This window comes from Melanerpes formicivorus, unplaced genomic scaffold, assembly GCF_026170545.1.
Source record: "Melanerpes formicivorus ecotype bairdi unplaced genomic scaffold, bMelFor1.0.p_v2 SCAF_3, whole genome shotgun sequence".
Classification (NCBI taxonomy): Eukaryota; Metazoa; Chordata; class Aves; order Piciformes; family Picidae; genus Melanerpes; species Melanerpes formicivorus.
Window position 1 is genome coordinate 6,011,863 of NW_027142355.1, and position 19,746 is coordinate 6,031,608.

Consider the following 19,746-nt stretch of genomic DNA (forward strand, 5'->3'; position numbering starts at 1 on the left):
TTACTATAGTGGACCCTTGTTCCAACTGAAAGTACTTTGCTAATTTTTATGTTGCAGTTTGATAACAGCCAACAACAGAATCTCAACACCGTGAAAAGAAAGTAATTTGCAACTCTTAGAAACAGAATTGAATGACGACTTGTATCCATTCTCTTGAGGTACTAAGAATGAGAACACTGTTCAGAGAATTCTGCATCATGAACAATGGAACACACAAAGACACTATCATAATTCAGCAGGGAACAAGCCAACAGTAAAGAAGCAAAAATTCACAAATTCACAATGAATAAACTTGTTAATGAATTCTACTGTTCCTATTCAAACAAACTAAAACTGGCTATATAAAACTGAAATTTGAAATGACTGACCAGAAGTTTCTTGTTAGACAGTGTGAATTTTCTTAGCTTCTATAATGGTAAAATTAAACACTGGAAGGCTGTAAATGAAGTTCAAGCAACTGTGGTTTGTGGATAAGCCCATGCTGCAAAAGACCTGCCAACAAAAGGACTGAGTGCCACAGAGAAACCCATATTGGGAAAGCCTTTCCCCCCTAAAAGATGGTGTAACCCACTACAATAACATGGGGTGTAGAGACTAGGAAGGGGGAAGGAGAGGTGTCTGGAATAAAGCTGAGACTGGAAAAGGTGGATGAAAGGTGTTTTCCCAAAGTGTTTACATGTTTCTCTTCTTTGTTTCTCAATACATGAACGAGATATTAAATCTTTATGTCAAATGACAATGAATTGAAGTCTCTATGTCAAATCTGTTTAACTGTGACAATGTTTCAACTCTCAAAAATAAACCCCCCCAAACAAAAAAGCAAAACCTCAAAACAAACAAAACCCTCTAACTTCTCTCAGATGTAACTCTATAGAGCAGTTAATGACAATGATACTAAAGCAGAGTTTACATATGTGGGAACTGAACAAAAGTGTCATAGTGCTAAAAACAAAGTCAATAAAATCTCCATCGTGCATTTTATGATACAGACACATAACTGTAATCTGAAGAGAGATTGTTGTATTTCTTTGGGTATGAAATCTAGAGGTTAATTTAATAGTTCAGCTGCAAAGTGTTAAGAGCAAAAAATGAGCAATTAAGAAGAAATAACCACATGGATAAATTTGCAATCCTCTGAGGACACAGGATAACATTTTAAAGTGTGTTGAGATAGTCCAATATGAGAATCAAGAGTGAAGTAACAAAAACATTTCACATTAAAATTATGGTCATTCTTTGATGTTGTGATTGTACGACCTTGTCAGCGTCATGTGTGTGTGTAGCTGCCTATTTAAGGGAGAGAACTTTAGCAACATCCCTCCATTATCTGTGCAATTAGCATACTCAAATGACTAATAGTCATCCTACTCAAATTAGTATGAAATATTGTATTTACTTTATCTAGCCAGAGAAAACCATCTACATAATATAAATTCTCTGCCTCTGAGATTTTGGATATCCATTCACAACTATCACCTCAAAACATCACTTCTACAATAAAACTAATTAGAGATCTTCAAACATAAACTTATTTTCTAAAAGAGAGAAATCATTACCTATCATGTCCTCAGGATGTTAGCAGTTCCTAAAAAATGTATTTGCATACATTTCTAAGGTAGAAAGCATTGATCTTCCTTTAGACAATCACACAGGTATTCCTGACTAACACTTAAGTGGGAAACCCACTACCTAGAATCAGTAACTTCCTCCAAAAAAGAGATACAAAGGTTTTCAGCAATTTTGTTGGCAATCAGGGACTCTAATTAGAGGCTGCCTTCTGTTTCTTGTCTTTCGATAAACACAAAGAAAGAGCAAGAGATTACTGTAGCAATTTATTCTCCCAAACATTAATACTGTGTTCAAGAATTACTGAAGCCATTCAATACCTAAGTGTCTATACTAAAAGCAAGTAGTTGAACCAACTAACTGTTCAACAAAACATAGGAATAAAAATAGTATGAATATATATATAATCCTATCTGTGCATATATTTATGCACACAGATACTGTAGAAGCCCACCAGAAAACCTCTGAAGAATCAAACGAAGATGTTTTACTTACTACAGCTTGTTATTTCTATCTAACATGGTGATACAGTCAAGAGATACATTCAGTAACCAGAAGCATCTGGCTAAACAGATGCTTTAATGCCATCATTTGTAAATTGTAGATCAAAGTAACCGTCTTGAGATTTCTTTATATTAACTATTTATTCAGCTGTTTAAGTTTTCATTTCCTTTTACAAGTTTTTTAAACTTTTATTTATCTTCAATATTAGATGATAGGAAACAGCAATCAGTTGAAAAACAAACACACACAAACCACTGTGAACAGAAGGGAAAAGAATATTATTCTCATCATTAGCTCCAAAAGTAAAATCACTATGTTTACAGTTTCTCTTCTGTTCTGCAAAATTTAAATACATCCTCAATATTTTGATTTGGAAAAAAACCAAACAGGGACACAATACTTTAAGGAACAAAATTACTGCAGATTTATCTCTAGATCTGCTTCCTTACAAGTAGATTACCAGACTGGTTTGTTTTGCATTCTAAAGTTGGTTAACCTTTACTGATTAGTTGAAGTTGCTCACATACTAGAAAATATTTTTTTTCAGCTACATAGTTTTAAACAAATTCTGGGCTAAGAATGATCATGAACTTCCACCATGGCCAAATATAAATAAAATAAAAATAAAACTGTTCAAGGCTTTTAGAAGTGTATGTTTTGAAAATGCTGTCCTTTATTAATGTTGACTCTTCAGAAATATTTTTTTTGCAATAAAAGAGTTATCATTCATATGCATGTCTACATAGGCTAAAATGAGATTATAATTCAACATAGGGCACATGAATACACAGTATATATCTAAGAGAATACATGAGGTGGAGGTTTCCTCAGGAAAATAGGCCATTATTTGTATGACTCATCGTTAACTAGTGGCAAGGATTCTTCTTGCTGTAATTCTCCACTGCATTATAGAAAACACTGACTAATATCTGCAAGAAAGGGAGTTGAAGAAGCAGTATCATCACAGTGTAATGACCCAAAAGTTTCATGGTCAAGCACATAATCTTTGTCATTGGATGCTATGAAGGCACAGGCTCTTTTTACTTGTTTGTATTTACTCATTTTGCTCAGGCAAAATGTCTTTGATCTTAAGGGAGGGGGAGAGAGGACAGAATCACCTTATTAAAAAATACACAATGTCTAAGACTCTTAAATTATTCTTGATTGAAAGCTAGAATGTGATACTGAACAACTTCACCAGACCTTCCAGCAGACAGAAACAACTGTTGTACCAAGCAGGACATGAAGTACTTTTTTCGATGGTTTTCAGAACATATAAAATTCTCATTTACAGGCATTCCAAACTACATGCACACTGAGATAAAACAAATTTCTCTTGAATAAATAATAATTTATGATAATAATGAAAATTAATTTTATTCATCAGTGTTTTAACATTCATCTACTATAATAATGGTAATCAAAATGACAAACATTTGATTAAAGGTTGCATAAACTGACAGGGCTAAATTAGGTACTACTTGCTTTCAGTGATATCATACTGTAAAGCTTCAGCCTTAACCTTTAATACATGTAAAGAGGAATATCTCCTATCTAGGGACATATCTGTACAGTGAATAAAGACCAATCTGAATTAAGTACAGTGGCTCAAGATTCTAACATGTATGAGCTTAAAGCTATATGGTTCTATTAATGCAGTGTCAGACAGGGAATGTATTCATTTAGGACTGTGACAGATCTAATGTGACTACAGAATTCTCTGGTGACAGTCATTTCACACCCTGGCAATTCAGAGCAATCACTGAGTATTTTAATTCTGGATTCTGTAAAAAAAGTCCAAACCCAAACCTGAAAAAGTTAACTGTGTATTGAATGGTTTTATACTAAATGCCAATCAATTAAAACCGTTGAAGAGATTTTCATTATAAAGTAGGAAGTGAATCACAACTATCTTCATAAAGAAGAAACTTTTCAAATTGTGTCCCTGATCCTCACTAATATTGTTGTGTTGGCTATTTTTAGTATTACCAACAGAAAATATACAGGAAACATATGTTAGGAATGTATTCATTACATATAGGCAAGAACTACTGGATATTTAAACAATAATTTTTCCTAATAAATTTCTACTACTTATGAAACTGAAGTGATTAACTGTCAAATAAGTTACAAAAACCTGTCCTTGCTCTTTCAGTGACGTATTACCTTGAAAGTCAGTGCATGCAATTTTGTGGGTTTTACGTATCTGAAAAGAGTAATGTTTTTTCTTACTAATTCCTATCAATCAGTGCTTGCCTAAGTAAGATGTTCAAAAGCCTCAGGTCACAAAGTCTTGTTAAAGCACCTGGGTAAATGACAAATCTAGACCATGTAATCCTTTAAGAACTGCCCTTCCATGATTTCCTCAAGAATAAAAGTAGTACTTTCTGTATTTGATTAATTTCCTCCTTACCCTTTTTGTTGTCAACAATACGAACAAAGGAAATAAAACCCTTAAAAGATTTGAGAGGTTCGTTTTGTTTCTTTGCTTTTAAGCCTGAGATTTAAACCTATTGTATTTTTCAAGAGGAAAGTACTTCCATTCACCACTGTCAATATCCTGAATTAGTACAGATAAAACTATCTTTTTAGTTGCATATAAACACAATTTAGTAATCTATTGCAATTACAGGCTGAGAAATCAGTAAGCCAAACTTTTCAAATAAAACGTATGTATTCTCGTGTCTAAATACTATACAGATAGTGTAAGACTGATAAAATTTGAACAAGTCTAGCATAAACAAGCAATCACCAGACAATACCACAAAAAAAAAGATTTTTGAGAAGCTTGCTATATTGACAGGTAGATGTCGTGGGTTGCCTGGGCAGACCAAATAGATTAAATCAACACTGAAATAATTTATCAAGCTTTTACACTAAATCCAAAATACTGTTTCTCTATTTTGTACAGGTCTAGATTATATTTGCACCTCTACAATGAAGTCTTTTACAGATGAGATCACCCACCCAAAGGAAGTGTTTTGTAAACTTTTTAATTTGGTCCTTCAAAAAAACAGAGACTAGGTGTTATCATTGTTGGGGCTTTTTTTTAAGCTAGAGATTCTTCATTTGCCCATGTTCAAAAGAAACTTTTCAAGATTTTACTACACATAAAGAACAGGGAAGTCTCAAAAACCTGGAGAGTTTCAGCATGTGTGCTGGGTCAACCTTGGCTGGCTGCGAGGCACCTACCCAGGTGCTCTCTTACTTCCTCTCAAGAGGACAGGAGAGAAAATAAGGTAAGTTCATGGGTTCAGATAAAGACAAGGAGACTTCTTACCAGTTACCATCATAGGCAAAACAGACTCAACCTGGAGAAGATTAATTTGTTGCCAACAGCAATAGGGCAGGATGGTGAGCAACAAAGACTAAAACGCACTTCCTTTCCTCTCCTTTTTCCTACCGCCCTCTTCGCTTCTTCATTCCCAACATCTCTACCTCCCCTCTTATTCTCCCTGGGGAGGGTGGAGAGTGGGGTGTTGTAGTCAGTCCATAACAGCTCCTCTTCTCTCCTTACTTTGATTCCCCAAGCTGAGTCACCATCACAATCTATTTTACTTTTTGTTCAAATAGAAATACATTCAGAAGGGGAAAAAAACAACAACTTTAAAATGCATGGTATAGTAAGAAGAAAATAATTTGATTAATTCTGAGTCAAATTCTATTGTGTAAATGAAATGAGCAAGGATATAACCTACCTCTGTGCTTACTGAGCACCTAGTGAAATGGTACAGTCAGCTAGCAAAACAAGTACCATTTTCTAGGAAAAGAAATGCTCAATTGACAGAGAAAAAATTACCCAACTGTTGCATAGCTTCTACAAGTAACAAATATGCTGACACTGCATTTATAGCATATCATAACACTTATTGCCAAAATCTCAATGAAGAATTACACATAGTTACATAAAAATCCTTTCCCACTAGAACAGGTGCAGGGCTTTTGTACCCTTTTTTCCTTGTACTGATAGCATTAGCTTGATAAATACTTTCTTCATTTGGTATCTCTACTAGTCTGCCTAAACTGATTCTGATATCCCTTGCCTATTTGTTGTCCTGTTTCCTTGATGCTAGTTCAGAACCATGGTAAAAGAATCACCTGAATTTGTTGGTCTGGTTGATTTTTAACAAACACAGTAAGAACAGTTCTATTTGGTGGAGGAAATTTTAAATTTCTTGCATATTAGTACATACCAGTTCCTTTGCTTACATATGGAGGCTTGAAGAATTTCACAACACCATACAAATTCACTATAGTTCCATCTTTAAGCTGATTTAGTGAAGTATATGCATATTTTGGTGCAACAGACTGGAAAGGGAGCAGAAGAAAAAAAATTAGGGGAGAAGAAAAAATTAATCCAAATATTCACACAGAACATTGTCTTTTAACATCATTCACTCTTAGATATCTTTTATTTAATATTAAAAAAGTTGTCTATCTTACTCACCTTAGACTTTCTAGAATCCATACGTATATATGTTCACAGGATACTGAATAAGGCACACAAGACTTATTTCCATTTCTTTATGTGACTGCATCTTCCTTGCAATAAACTACCCAGTCAGCTTAAGTAAGTTTCAATACATGGAATAGGTGAATAAAAGTCATTATAATAAAAAATGACGTAAAATAACTTTTTACTGATCAATTTTAACATACCCATTCAACAGGCTTTTTACAGCACATATGTTAATAATTTTGTAGTTCCTACTGGCAGTGTTCCTGTACAGAATCACTGTTTTGGGGGGCAAGTGCATTTTACCTCTCACAGCCATTGAGTAGGTGTTCCTATTTAAATAGTACCTTTGTTGGATAATTAAAGAAATTACAGACTTCCTTCTACTGTTGAAGGACTATTCTCCTTTCATGTTAAGGTTACATTATACACTAATTAGTCTCTTTTCAAGGATACATGTTTTGCCTAACTGACTGAAACCCATGGTTTTCAATTACTGCATTAGGGGGGACAAAAGGTGAAACTCCTCATAAAATTAACATGAAGCCAAGTTGTATCATTCTCAGTACTCAGTCTTTAACCTTAGTATAAAGAACAGTAAAATTTCATATACCAATTTTTATGCCTTTAATAAACCATTTCTTGCTAGACATACACAGGCTTGATTGAAATGGTAAGCAAAAGAAAATTTACAACCAGTATATAGTTTGATTTTAAAACAAAGGAAGACTCATATTTCTACTACTTTTTTTTTTTTTAAGAACTGCAGCTACCTTTCTAGTCCACATTTCCTAAGCCAACACACAGCCTATTTTGAGATCAAAATGAGAGCTGTACTGCAGGTACAGAAAAAGTACTACTTCTTCATACTTTATTCTGCTTTCCAGGCACAAACTAAAAGCTAAACAAATGACTGCTGGGATGATAGTATGGCAGTAAAATAGACAGGAAAGAAAAAGAATTTTATGTGGTCTTATTTACATGCAGTTAGTTTCACATGGTTTAAAGATATCCCAAATAAAAACTCACCATAGATAAGGTTTCTGAAGCAGCAATCCTTTTTGGGTTTGCATAAATCTGAGAAGAAAAAAAAACCCAAACTCTCCAATTACAAAATTGAAAGCATTGCAAGTAGAACAAAATTTGGTTAACTCTAAGGCAAATAAAATGCTATATGCAAGTAGAAAAGAGTACTACAGATATTTTTGTTATGTGAATCAGCTCTGAAACTAGGAAAATTGTAAATAAAAAGTAAAAAAAAAATAAAAAAATTACTCCAATTACACACAGACAAAAAGTACTGCAAATAACAGATACGTGTTCTACAGCCAAAATGCATCATTGAACATGCCAGGTCATATCAGCAGAGCACCATTTGAAAGTTGGAGGTCACAAATTCAGAACTGTGCTTCCTTACCAAAGAACTTAAATGGGTTTAGGCTTTGTACATGGCAATACTTAATGCAGATCTACTTTCAGTGACCTGGTACCCTCCTTCAGGGAAAAATGGAAAAAAAAACTTGTCAAGGCAAACACACCAAAATGGGATATATTGTATTTCCAGATTTCCTAAGGGGTTAGAGCCATACTTAAAAGCCAGACCTATCCTCTGTGTTGAAGAACTAAATGTGGTCATTTGACATAGTGCTAGCACATATGCTATAATGAGAAAGGCAGGGCTCACCTGTCATCCTAATTCAACACCGTAGCTTGTCTACCAGACACAGGGTCCTATGTCACAGCTGTCCCTTGCCTCTGCTAGGGAATCTGGTTTTGCTCTCCATACTCAACTGCATACCTGAAGGTAGCATTACTTCCATTTGTTTATTTTAAATAGTCAAGTCAACAGGAGCAATTGAGAAAGTGAAGCACAAAAAATTTGCATCGTATCTATTAATTTTAAACATGTCAGTATATTAAGTGCCAGAAGCTCCATTCTGTGGTCAATGATAAGACAGGCACCTCCTCAGCACAACCTAGACATTGTGTGTTGCACATCTTCCTAGGGATTTCATTGTGTCATGAGGTCCTGCCATAACTCAACTGCATGCCTCCTGCAGTGCCTAGAATTTAAGTGCATTTAGTGTAAACACATTTGCTCATACTCAGGACACAGTTTTGCTGTCTATTATCCTCCACCAAACACACTTTTTCTGCCTATATATCATTACCTGTTTATAACATCATGAAACAGTCTGCAATGTAAGTGTAATTAATTTTGTTTCTCATTATGCTGCATGCCAAGTTTTAATTATCTATAGAGGTCAATTCTGCCAAAAAAAACAAAAGCAGGCCTTTCTGAAATGAACAAACCTCAGAGTGTTTTCTTAAGTTTAAAATTATCGGACAACAATTACACAGATAAAAGTTCAAATCTTGGCACTGGCACACAGCACTTACAGGATGGCCAAGGGATCAGGTCCAGCCAGCATGCATTTAGGAAGGGCAGGTCCTGCCTGACCAACCTGATCTCCTTCTATGAGCAGGTGACCCACCTGGTGGATGCGGGGAGGCCTGTGGATGTAGTCTACCTGGACTTCAGCAAGGCCTTTGACACCGTCCCCCACAGCAAACTCCTGGCCAAGCTATCAGCCCATGGCTTGGACGGGAGCACACTGCGATGGGTTAGGAACTGGCTGGAGGGCTGAGCCCAGAGAGTGGTGGTGAATGGTGCCACATCCAGCTGGCAGCCAGTCACTAGTGGTGTGCCCCAAGGATCAGTGCTGGGCCCTGTGCTCTTTAACATCTTTATTGATGATCTGGATGAGGGCGTTGAGTCCATCATCAGTAAATTTGCAGATGACACCAAGCTGGGGCCAGGAGTTGATCTGCTGGAGGGTAGAGAGGCTCTGCAGAGGGACCTCGACAGGCTGGACAGATGGGCAGAGTCCAACGGCATGAGATTTAACGCATCCAAGTGCCGGGTTCTGCACATTGGCCACAACAACCCCATGCAGTGCTACAGGCTGGGGTCAGAGTGGCTGGAGAGTGGCCAGGTAGAGAAGGACCTGGGGGTACTGGTCGATGGTAGGCTGAACATGAGCCTGCAATGTGCCCAGGCAGCCAAGAGGGCCAATGGCATCCTGGCCTGCATCAAGAACAGTGTGGCCAGCAGGAGCAGGGAGGTCATTCTGCTCCTGTATACTGCACTGGTTAGGTCGCACCTCAAGTACTGTGTCCAGTTCTGGGCCCCTCAGTTTAGGAAGGATGTTGACTTGCTGGAATGAGTCCAGAGAAGGGCAACAAAGTTGGTGAGGGGTTTGGAACACAAGCCCTATGAGGAAAGACTGAGGGAGCTGGGGTTGCTTAGCCTGGAGAGGAGGAGACTCAGGGGTGACCTTATCACTCTCTACAACTACCTGAAGGGAGGTTGTAGACAGGCGGATGTTGGTCCCTTCTCCCAGGCAGCCAGTACCAGAACAAGAGGACACACTCTCAGGCTGCACCAGGGGAGGATTATGCTGGATGTTAGGAAGAAGTTCTATACAAAGAGAGTGATTGCCCATTGGAATGGTCTGCCCGGGGAGGTGGTGGAGTCACCATCATTGGAGGTGTTTAGGAGGAGACTTGATGGGGTGCTTGGTATCATAGTATCAGTCAGGGTTGGAAGGGACCACAAGGATCATCTAGTTCCAACCCCCCTGCCATGGGCAGGGACACCCCATGGTGCCATGGTTCAGTTGTTTAGGTGGGTTGGAGGCGATGATTTTGAAGTTCTCGTCCAACTTGGTCTATTCTATTCTGTCTCTTTTATATGTGATTTTGTGTTTAAGTTTTTGTAATTATTTCTAAATGTTTCTAATCCTGACGGAGAGGCTCAAAGGAATCACCATACAGTATAATGCATTATTGTTCGCCAGTGAAAGTGCCTTATCCTTTTCAATGACTATAGAATGAAGTTTGTAGCACTGTCAGTGTGAGTTCAATTCAATGCTAACATCCTTCTCTTTAACAGAAGTAGACAATTACTGTGATAAAAAAATGCAACACTTTCTTAGCAGATGCCCGTAACTATTGGGATAACTTCCATAAGAAATACCAGAAATACCCCACTGAAGTGTCCAGCAAAGGTTTTGAAACCTTAGTTTTGCTCCACACCCGAACCATCTTTCCCCACCTACAGGTTTCCAAATATAGAATAAGGTCCTAAATCCTTTGGTATTTAAGTAATTTTTTTTTCAAGTCCTGTAACTTTTACAATACTCATCCTTAACCTTAAAAAGCTGAGCAAATGTTTCTTGAAGCAAAGACACAGTGGCCACAATGAACATTGCAGATGTATTACTACAGATAAACAAGCATCAGCAGAACAGACTATCTCCCCTCATCATCTCAACAGATGAAGCATTCAATATGAATAGAACTGATGTGAAAACAGTACAAACCAAGTATTTTCCTCCAAAAAAGGAAGTGTAATTATCTTTTTAAAATTAAGCACCTAGGAATCCATGTATTACAAAGGCAAAGTGTAATGATGTGAGTCAAAGCTGTGAAAACTCACAGAATAATACTACAAATGATAGACCTAGGATCGCTCTTGCACCCTCTGCCTTGACACTACCATGTGTTATGCCTGACAATGATTTAAACTGCTCTAGGGATCTATCTAAAGCCAACTAAGGACATATTTCTGTACTCAACAAGTAGAAATTTACCTGGGAGTCCTGAAATAATTTGGGTCTTTGGGTTATTATATAATTGTATGCACACACACAAATATGTCCTGATAGTTTCCTGATGAAAATGCTCAAATCACCTGCAGCACTTCAGGTTCTAAGAGATTTTACTTATATTTTCCTACTGCAAAGCAGAATGTGAATGCTGCTTTGAAGGCAAGAAAGAGTTGGGTACCCACGTACATAAACAGCTGATCCAGCATCTTCAGACACCTCCAGATGGCAATCGTGTCTACCATCCTCTGCTGCTGTAGGCGATTTTACCAATTTAAATCCTGCAATTACAAAGTTGTCCTGTGGGGACAGGGTGATAAACAGATGATTACAAAGCTGTATCACATACTCTATTTTAAGAACGTATGATGTGAAATTTCACTCTAAAGCATCAAGACATTGGAGACCCCAACATTCAGAATAATTTCTAAATAATGCCTTTAATTTTCTGTGTTTAGTTCTTCTACCCATGGAATGAAAATTTTCAACCAATGCCAGCAATTCCAATAAAACTGTCACATTCTTGATGCTACTTGAGTGCTAATTTTGACAAGGACCAGAGGAAAGAGTCACACTGAATAAAGCAAAATAAACAATCCCTTTTGAATATACTGAAGATTGACTCCTTTCCAGGTAAGCTTAGCTAAGCTAGAAAAGAAACTACAAATCACAGCAGCAGCGACAAAACACTCTCTCAGACCTTTTTTCTTATTGAGTTACAGCTGCACTTTGAAGGGACTCTCCTTGTAGATATTTTCTAGTTTGGTTTGATTGACATGTTCCAGTTTCTTCTTTATGGGTCAAATAGGTAGGTTCATTCAATAGGTATGTTTCTGGTATCACAAGAGACATTAAAAACTTCTCTTGGCATCACTCTTGAGATTCTGGCACAGGAAGCATTGGCAACTGTGCTTTCACTTTGGTATGAGTTTCTCAGAGACCACAAAGTGAGTAAGAAGTGGATGACATAAGGGGTAAATGATTTAAGTCCCTGCAAGCAGCTCATGTATTTAGTAGCAACCTTACCAACTAAAAAAGTAGAAACAGAAAATACATTTAGAAGGTAAGAGATAAGAAAGGTAACTGATCAAACAAAAGTAATGGTGGGATGCCCCTTCAGAGTCAGCTCCTTTGGTACCAGAACTGTATAGCAGGGCTACAACAGTGTGATCCATTCCAATAAACCTATTAAACTCAAAAACCTATTTCTATTTGACCTTCTACCAAAAACACTTCCATAAGCATTTACCAAATTACTTTTGTTCATGTGTTTATTTGCTTATAACAAATACAAGAGTTTTCTGATTAAAGTTGACAGATTTAGCCAAATATTGGACTATAATGGCTCTTTTTTGCCATTTCAGCAATCTAACAATGTTACTCTAAATAGTTTAGATCCAAAACCTTAATGTTTTGTGCAAGAAAAAGAAAGGCTGCTAGCTTAAGTGACAGTGATATATTTAGCTATATTTATCTATTGGAAAAAAACAAACCCAAACCAACCAACCAAACAAAACACCTGCAGAAAACGTAAGTTTCATCAGACAGTTTAATACACAACAAAATTACTTAGGGTATGGTAATTTTCAGCAGTGCTGTAAATAGGAGTACAATGTATACTCTGACTAAAAGCTAATATTTAAGTCACCTAAATGTAAGCCATATCAGAGCTATGTAAGTCCAAATAATTAGACAACTCAATATTCCTTGCACCCGGCACACACCATCCTGTTATCATACATTAAAGTTGTTTAATTCTTTCCAGATACAAACACAACCTTCAGGAAACTTTGCTATTTTGCAGAAACCAGGTGTAAGCATGTGTCTTTTCTTTTACTGTTGCTGATGCTAAACATGGTGTTCCTTTAACAATGGAAACAACTTTCACCTAAAAATCTATGCCTTGCTATATATTATTCCCATTTCTGCAATCTAATAAAATGCTGGCTGCACAAGATTCTGGGACTTGGTTGCTGAGTCAGGATTGGAGCTCTGTGCAGCTGACTTGACTTGTCTCATTCTCCGGTGTCAGAAGGAACTTCAAACTTATACAGACTCAAGCCTTTACACAGGCTCACAGCAAATGGAAATATTTTTCATGAATAATATTAAACCACTGATGATTACTCTCAGGTAATATGCAATGCATAACATGACATTCAGAATACACCTGTGAAAGGACTGTGTAAATTTCAAAAAGGAAAAAACCAAAACACTAATCTCAAAATCTAGTTTTACAGGTAGAAAGAAAAGGTATATGCTCAGATTTGTTACAAATTTACAGTCATCTTTGATAGGTTTCAGTTTCTAAACATTAAAAAGAATTACATAAGGCTTGCACAATGCTTTGAGATGTAATGCTATATCAGGTTTCAAAACAGATTAGTTTCCATTCACCTTTAGCTAAGGGTAATTATCAGAAGCTCTGTTGGAAGCACAAAACCATGGAAAAGGCAGAAAGTGTGAGAAAGCACAAACAATGCTAATAAACACACAGTGATCAAAGCAGACACTGAGGCTAGAATCATAGAATGGCTTAGGTTGGAAAGGACCTTAGAGATCATCCCCTCTAACCTTCCCACCATTGCAAGGATGCCTGTCAACTAGACTTGGTTGCTCAGGGCCTCATCTAACCTGGCATCCACAACCTCCCTGGGCATCCTATTCCAGGGTTCCACTATCTTTGTACTGAAGATCCACACTAAAACTACTCTCCCTCAGTTTAAAACCCTTCCCTTTTGTCCTGTTGCTAGACACCTTTATGAAAAGTCCCCCTCCAGCTTTTTATAGGATCCCTTCACGTATTGGAAGGTCCTCCCATAGTCTTCTCTAGGCTGAACAACCCCAGCTTCCTCAGCCTAGCCTCACAGCAGAGGTGTTCCAGACTCTGGATCATCTTTGAAGATCCAGTGGTCTGTGTTCCTGTGGCACAAGGGAGAAATGGGGGTGAAGGTGGAGGTCATGTAGTCCCATTCCCACCCACAAAGACTGCTGACAAGCCATCAAGATTAAGAAGTGTTTGTGCAACTGGTAACAGAACAATGACTTTTGGGAATAGCCTCTTCACTCTTTCCCTTCAGGCTAATTCCCTAAAGCTGTAACAGTAAGGGAAATAGAATGTGGAAATCTACAAAACTGAAATTTGAAATCTTAAGCCACAAACAAAAAGTATTGGACATTTCTTAAGTAATTCTCGAACGGTGACAAATCAGGCATTTAAAAAATTCAACCTACTTTGTGACTGCCAAACTGAAACTGTGCTAGTTTCAGAAATAATTGTATTCCCAAAATTAAAACCTCTTTTGAGTTTTTTTTTTTGGGAGAAGAAGAATAAGCATTGCGTTTAGTGCACTCTGGTTGTCTAAGGGTTGTTGCCTGGGGGTTGTAGTTTCCTACTCAGCATTCCAGTACTGATCATGGCCTCATTCAAGATTTGTACTTCTAATTATTAGGACAATAAAAATATCTGTTCTTTAAATTTAAGATTATTCTGCAAGCTTGTGTATTTCACAGATTATTTTAGGAACTTCCAGTCCTGTACTTACTGCCAAAATTCCAAGGAATGGAGAATCTGTATAACCACTGTCACTTCTTATTTTATACATAAGACAGTTGTAAAAGATTTTTCTGCCCTAAATGGACTGAACTGATTTTTCTGATTTCAAGGCATATTTCTGTCTTTAACATGGCACATGACAACCATTAAAACAAGGCTTTGATTCACAGTGGAATTCAATGTAAAACTGAATACTCTGACCTGTGCAACTTACCACCCAGACCAAAGCCCCTGCATTTTGCTCCCTTAAGGTCACATGTACCAAAGGGCTGAGAAGGGACATAAGTCAACCTGAGATTAAATTGACAGCACAATCTCTACTTGCATTCTGCTAAAAGGATCTAGATAAATTTTATTCTCTATGGCGAAACTAATTTGAATAAATTCATCTGTGAAATCCTCCATTCACAACCAAAAGGTTTACTGACTGTTCCTTCACATAACTGTTAGGATTTATAAAAATGAATAAGGAGAAATAAATAAAATATTATATTAATTAAAAAACTGTGATTTATTAAATATAAAAAAATTCTCTGGAGCTAATTTAATTAGGTATGTGTGCCTAGTCACTGTCAGTCTGTCCTCCATATTTTGTAACTTCCAAATCTCTAACGATCTTCAACTAAAATTTAGAAAGTAATAAAAAAAAACAAAACTCAAAACAGTTACATCTCTGTTAAAAAAAAACAAAACCAAAACAACAAAAAAAAACACCACTAATCACAGGATCCCAGGATGTTAGGGGTTGGTAGGGACCTCCGAAGATCATTGAATCCAACTTCCCTGCCAGAGCAGGACCATGTAACCATAGAATTTAGTGCTCAGAGATTACCTCCAGAATGAGCCACACCACCAATTTTTCAGGGATGGAGGTGAGGCTGATTGGTCTGTAGTTTCCTGAAACCTCCTTCTTGCACTTTTTGAAGACTGGAGTGACATTGGCTCTCCTACAGTCCTCAGGCACCTCTCCTATCTGCCACGATTTTGCCAAAATGATAGAGCAACAACATCAGCCAGTTCCCTCAACACTCTTGGGTGCATCTCATCAGGGCCCATGGACTTATGAATATTCAATTTATGTAACTGATCCTTGACCCAGTCTTCACTGACCAGTGGAGAGTTTTCCCTCCTCCAGGCTTTTTCTCCTTCATATCCAATCCACAAACTGGATTTTATTCTTTAACAAGATACTTTTTTATACTCATCTGAAGAGGCAGGCAGCATATGTCACCTGCTGTTTGAGGACTGTCTACATGATGAAAGCAGTAATTAAACATTCAGTTCCTTCTCTCATCTATACATATTTATCAAATTCTTATTAATATAGTCAGATTAACAGTGCTGAAAACAGATTCAAAGAGTATCTGAATATTTATGAGTGTGCAATTGTAAAAAATTTTAACAGTTTACTATACATTATAGAAATGCCTCAGCTGCAACTCTATGTGTAATTCTTGAAATTAGCAGCTTTGGTCCCATATATCTCATGAACTGATGCATGCATCCCTGAAGCTGATACAAGTCAAAGCAAGATGAAATAGAAAGATGACTCTTAAGAAATATAAATAGATTAAATAAAAATAAATATTTTTTTAAATTAAAAAAAAACACAGGAACCAATCAGAAGTCATTATTTAATCTCGGGCAGAATTGCATAAAAAGAATACGCATGTCTCTGAATTGAAATTAAGACATCCCACAAATGCAAAGCAACTTGGACTTCAAGTACTATTTTAATGTCCTAAGGTCTGCTATATGTTTTACCCTTTTTCAACATATACAGATCATCAGAGTACAGCTGTACTAATCCAACTTAGGTTCTCCATATTTGAGAAAGCCTTTAACCTTTGTGCATAACAAGTATTTCTAAAAACATAAGAATGGAGCCACACTTCAACACTAAAATTTTCATCTTTTTGCTGGAGAGAGATTTTTTTACCAAGGCCTGTAGTGACAGAACAAGGGGCAATGGTTTTAATTGAAAGAGGGTAGGTATAATGTGGACACAAGGAAGAAATTCTTTATGTGGGTGGTAATGAGACATTAGTACATGTTGCCCAAAGAAGTTGTAGATGTCCCATAGTTGGGAGTGTTCAGTTAGGCTGGATGGGGTTTTGGAGCAAGCTGATGTAGTGTAAAATGGCTCTGTCCATGGCAGAAAGTTGGAAATGGATGATCTTTAAAGGTCCTTTCCAGCCTGATTTAGTGTGAGTTTATATTACAAATGAAAAAGCCCTAAACTGAGGCAATAATGTATAGCACACTAATTAATTTTAAACATGACTAATGTTGAAATGTCAGCAATCTGACAGAGAATCTAATAAAAAATTATTACGATGATGTAGTTTTTTTCAGCTGTTTTCCTTCTTTAATTGCAACACTGCCTCACAAAATCACAGACTGACTTGTCAATGTCCTTTAGCGTGGAGCTAACCAAACCAACCTTGTATCTCTGAAGAATAAAGGGAATAAAACCAATACAGAAAATTGTAAATGTAGTTTTGAAATAATTCTTTCTTCTTAAATAAAAATATTATAAATGTCTTTTAAATAATTTCAATTTTAAAATATACCTTATCAAATGGCAATACACACTGAAATTACAAACAAAAATGGATGACTTTTCTATCATCCATATGCATGATCCTTTACTTGCTAGGTAAATAGCACTGGCAAAATGAATTGTCTTATTTCAATATCATTGTTAAAAAAGAATTTACATAAACAAATACTTTTTTTCTAGTTCTCATTGATAGATTTGAATTCACCATATAGAGTATTTCTAGTTCTGGTGATAGTTATACAAAGACATGATAAGAATTAAACACACATTTATGGAAAACAGTATCTAAAATAGGAATAAATAAATAAATGTTACCCCATGGCTTAGAACTTTTGAACAATCCTCTGCCATTTTTCCATACATTAGAACATTGATGCTGTTGATCCGTGAACATGGGTTACTCAAATCTAGAAGGGAAAAATCAAAAGTGATTCCAGTTACCACAAATTCTCCAAAACAAAACAGCATTTTCATTGTCTTGATCTTAATGATGGTGATGACAGGCATGAGTGTTCATAGGTAAGAAACAGGAAGGCCAACAAGGCAGGTAGTCTGGTGGGAGTCTGTTATAGACCACCCACCCCAAATGAAGAGACAGTAAAATATTCTTTAGGCATCTAGAAGTCTCAGGATTGCTGGCCTATGGGTACATGGAGTGTGTGGAGGATAACTTCCTGACACAGGTGGTAGGAGACAACTAGCAAAGGTACCCTGCTGAACCTGCTGTTTGTGAACAGAGAAGGACTTGTGGGTGATGTAATGACGTGGGACTATCTTGGGCAGAATGATCACAAAATGGTAAGAGAGCTCTCAGTTGTTGGTGAAGAGAGGGGTCAGCAGAACTGTCACTTTGGACTTACAGCAGGCAGACTTTGGCCTGTTTTGAAGACTGGTTGTGACTGTTTTAGGCTGTGCCTTTAAGAAAGGGACATTTGCTGGAACACTCTGGCTGAAAATTTTGAAAACATTCAGATACTCTAAACGAATTTCACTGGTAGAATGCAACTTTAAGTTTTAGTTCAGTTGGAATCTTTCTCAGTCCAGTCTGTTCTGCCTTTCCAGCCTGTCTGCTTCTGAGGAACTAGCTGGAGTTGACCTTGGATAACAGATAAGAACTAATCCTTGCATGTGCTTTGAGGCCTAACAAAATTTCATCCTTATTAATATAGACCACCCAACCAGGAGGAGGATGTTGATGAGTCATTCTATAGGCAGCTTAAGGCTGTCTCAAGATCGCCTGACCTTGTTCTCATGGGTGACTTCAACTTGCCTGATATCTGCTGGGATCTTAACATAGCAGAGAAGAGGCAATCTAGGAGGTTCTTAGAATGCATGGAGGACAGCTTCTTATCCCAGGTGCTGCGAGAGCCTACCGGGGCAAGGCTATGCTTGACCTCCTCTTCACCAATAGGGAAGGGATGGTGGGTGATGTGGTGGTCGGAGGGTGCTTAGGGGCCAGTGACCACGAGATAATTGAATTCTCAGTATTTGGTCAAGCTAAGAAGGGTAGCAAGAAGACCTCCACTCTGGATTTCCGGAGGGCGGACTTCAGGCTACTCAAGGAACTAATTCAGAGGGTTCCTTGGGATAAAGCCCTTAAAAACAAAGGGGTCCAGGAGAGCTGGTCCTACTTCAAGGAAGAACTGTTGAAGGCTCAGGGACAGGCTGTGCCAATGTGCCGGAAGATGAGCCGCCGGGGCAGACGGCCAGCCTGGATGGTTAAAGAACTTTTAATGGAACTAAGGGAAAAAAAGAGGGTGTATCATCTTTGGAAGAGAGGGGAGGCAACCCGTGAAAAATTTAAGGATGTTGCTAGGTCTTGCAGGAAGAAAATTAGGGAGGCAAAAGCGCATTTGGAGCTTAGTCTGGCCTCTGCTGTGAAGGACAACAAAAAGTCCTTCTATAAATACATTAATAGTAAGAGGAAGGGCAGAGACAACCTCCACTCCTTGGTGGACACGGAGGGGAACGTTGTGATAAGGGATGAGGAAAAGGCAGAGATACTTAACACCTTCTTTGCCTCAATTTTTACTAGCAGGACAGAATGTCTTCCAGACAGCTGGCCTGCAGAGCTGGCAGAAGGAGCCAGGGAGCAGCATAGTTTTCCACTGTTCCAAAATGGGGTAGTTGGTGATCTGCTCAGCCGCCTGGATCCCCACAAGTCCATGGGACCAGATGGGATCCATCCTAGGGTGCTGAGGGAGCTGTCAGAGGAGCTGGCCAAGCCGCTCTCCATCATTTTCCAGCAGTCCTGGCTCACTGGCGAGGTCCCAGAGGACTGGAAGCTGGCCAACGTGGTGCCCATCCATAAGAAGGGCCGGTTGGATGAGCCAGGGAATTACAGGCCTGTCAGCCTGACCTCAGTGCCAGGCAAGATCATGGAACAGGTCATCCTGAGTGCAATAACACAACACTTAGAGGATGGCCAAGG

At 37.8% G+C, this 19,746-nt stretch overlaps 1 protein-coding gene across 4 annotated transcripts in view; it reads right to left on the reverse strand.

The window, feature by feature from the left end:
* POT1 (protection of telomeres 1) overlaps nt 1-19,746 on the reverse strand; it is a 69,663-nt gene that overhangs the window by 39,454 nt on the left and 10,463 nt on the right. For all 4 annotated transcript variants that reach the window (XM_068165586.1, XM_068165578.1, XM_068165603.1 and 1 more), the window contains 4 exons: nt 17,631-17,722; nt 11,386-11,496; nt 7,556-7,603; nt 6,264-6,378 (listed from right to left, as the gene is read on the reverse strand). In XM_068165586.1, the coding sequence (XP_068021687.1) occupies nt 6,264-6,378; nt 7,556-7,603; nt 11,386-11,496; nt 17,631-17,722 (366 nt within the window). The remainder of the gene's footprint in view (nt 1-6,263; nt 6,379-7,555; nt 7,604-11,385; nt 11,497-17,630; nt 17,723-19,746) is intronic.